Genomic DNA, 1834 nt, shown 5'->3' with positions numbered 1-1834 from the left:
CATGCTTGAAAAAACAATGCTAGGGTTTTGAGTACACATTAGTTACGGTCGTGGGAATTACACAAGACTGATGTGGTAAATGTGATAGACCAGTGTCATTACCTCAGGCAAGGAGGTTAAATGTGATTGGTTCAGTTTGTCTGCTTGTTTGTTTGTATGTTATCAGGATTACTCGAAAAGTTATCGACAGATTTGCATGAAAATCTTATGAAAGATGGGTCTCGGCCACGGGAACAGCTGATACATTTTCGGAGGGATCCCGATCGGGATGTGGTGAAACAGCTTATAGGTGGGTGATTTCTCAGCCTTGGCAGAGGTCTGCGCTCTCTGAATGCTCTTACTTTATTATATTTCAGTGAGATTGTTATTATTTATATGTACAATTGTAAATATACAATTTGAAATACTATCAGTGACTGAAAGTTATATTTGATTTACAGAATCTTGGGGATTCTTGCGTTGAAATAGTATGACGGCGAACTTTACCCAACTGACCTAATTCAACTTGATTTTAAAACATACTTTACACGTTTAAACAATATCTAGTTAATTTTATCGCACTTGGGTCATGATGGGTGGTGGCAATGAAGGGGTAAAGGAGTTCATTTTTCAGGTTTGTGTGGACGTATGGACATACAGTCACCGCGGGCCTGGAAAGTGGAGCCAATGCCGAAGGGCCAGCAGAGGGCGACTCCACTGGTGACAAAAAGAGGTCAGATTCTACACAAGTCAATGAGACAATGACATCTCACTTGATTTATAACATCAGTAAACATTCTCCTGACAATCACTAGTGCAAAGTCTTGAATACAGCATGATGTCCATTTCGTAAATTATGGTCTGATTTAGAGTGAAATGGCGTGTGATTGACAGCTGGTGCCGTCCAATAGGTGCAGGTTGCAGGTGTAGCCTCCACATGGTTACTGCTGGTTTCTCAAAACCAAGTCTGTCTTGAACAATAGGAAAAACATGTTTCCCAATGTGCCGTACTGGTACAAAGCATTTCCTTGTATCACATCTTCCATCTTTTCTGTTATTTATTATGTAACTGCGGGAGCGTGCACATCTGTAAATCATCCATAGGTCTGGCCCTGTCAACGTCGCCCTGGTGAAACCGTGTCCCACAGCTTTATTTTTATCTTGGTAAAGACAGATGGTGCATGTCTCTGCTGTGTCTGGACCGTGTTTGGACGCAGCGCCCGTGCTTCGGTCCGACAGCTCGCTTGTGGCGGCCAAACCGGTTGGACGCGAACGCGACGGATTCGAGTTATAAATGTTGCTGGGTTTTTGTTGTGGCCGAGTGAGTCACGTCCTGTCGACCTGTCCTCGTTGTCGATGCTGGCACGCATGTTTGCACACGTATAAAAGTGTGTATATATGAAAAACACACTCCCTGGCACAGTCTCTGTCGTGTGCCCACATGGAAGGACGAGAGGGCCGACGTGATGAAAGGCCTGCGGTCAGCGCGCACAAACAAACATGCAAACGCAGGAAAGAAGTCACAGGAGAAAAAAAAGCTGTATCCAGTGGGTAAACGGAAATTTCCTGACTCTGCACTCAAAGGAAGACAGGAACAGGGGGTGGCGGGATGTGATGAAGGTCAGTCGGGAGACAGGAACAGCGCGGCGTTGGGGAAATCGTTTGCGAGGCAATCCAACCTCGGATGACTTTCCACTCCGAGGCAGGGATGAAACAAAGTGGAGGGGAAGTGAGGGGAATGCGTCAAACATTTGTGATCACCGTTTCTCACGCTGGTGCCTGGACATGATACAAGTTCCTGTTCCTCTTGCCGAATGTGAGAAATCCTCAAAAGGTTCCTCCGACTTCACGAACA

The 1834-nt window shown here is 45.5% G+C and overlaps 1 protein-coding gene across 1 annotated transcript in view; it reads left to right on the top strand.

The window, feature by feature from the left end:
• The window catches only part of tmtc2a (transmembrane O-mannosyltransferase targeting cadherins 2a), a 52630-nt gene that overhangs the window by 220 nt on the left and 50576 nt on the right, over window positions 1–1834 (top strand). The window contains exons 2-3 of the mRNA XM_035604258.2: window positions 167–289; window positions 614–712. Of these exons, the coding sequence (XP_035460151.2) occupies window positions 208–289; window positions 614–712 (181 nt within the window). The 5' untranslated portion in view covers window positions 167–207. The remainder of the gene's footprint in view (window positions 1–166; window positions 290–613; window positions 713–1834) is intronic.

This window comes from Scophthalmus maximus, chromosome 12 (genome assembly GCF_022379125.1).
Source record: "Scophthalmus maximus strain ysfricsl-2021 chromosome 12, ASM2237912v1, whole genome shotgun sequence".
Taxonomy (NCBI): domain Eukaryota; kingdom Metazoa; phylum Chordata; class Actinopteri; order Pleuronectiformes; family Scophthalmidae; genus Scophthalmus; species Scophthalmus maximus.
The sequence above is the reverse complement of the archived record's forward strand: the minus strand, read 5'-3'. Positions and strand labels throughout refer to the sequence as shown.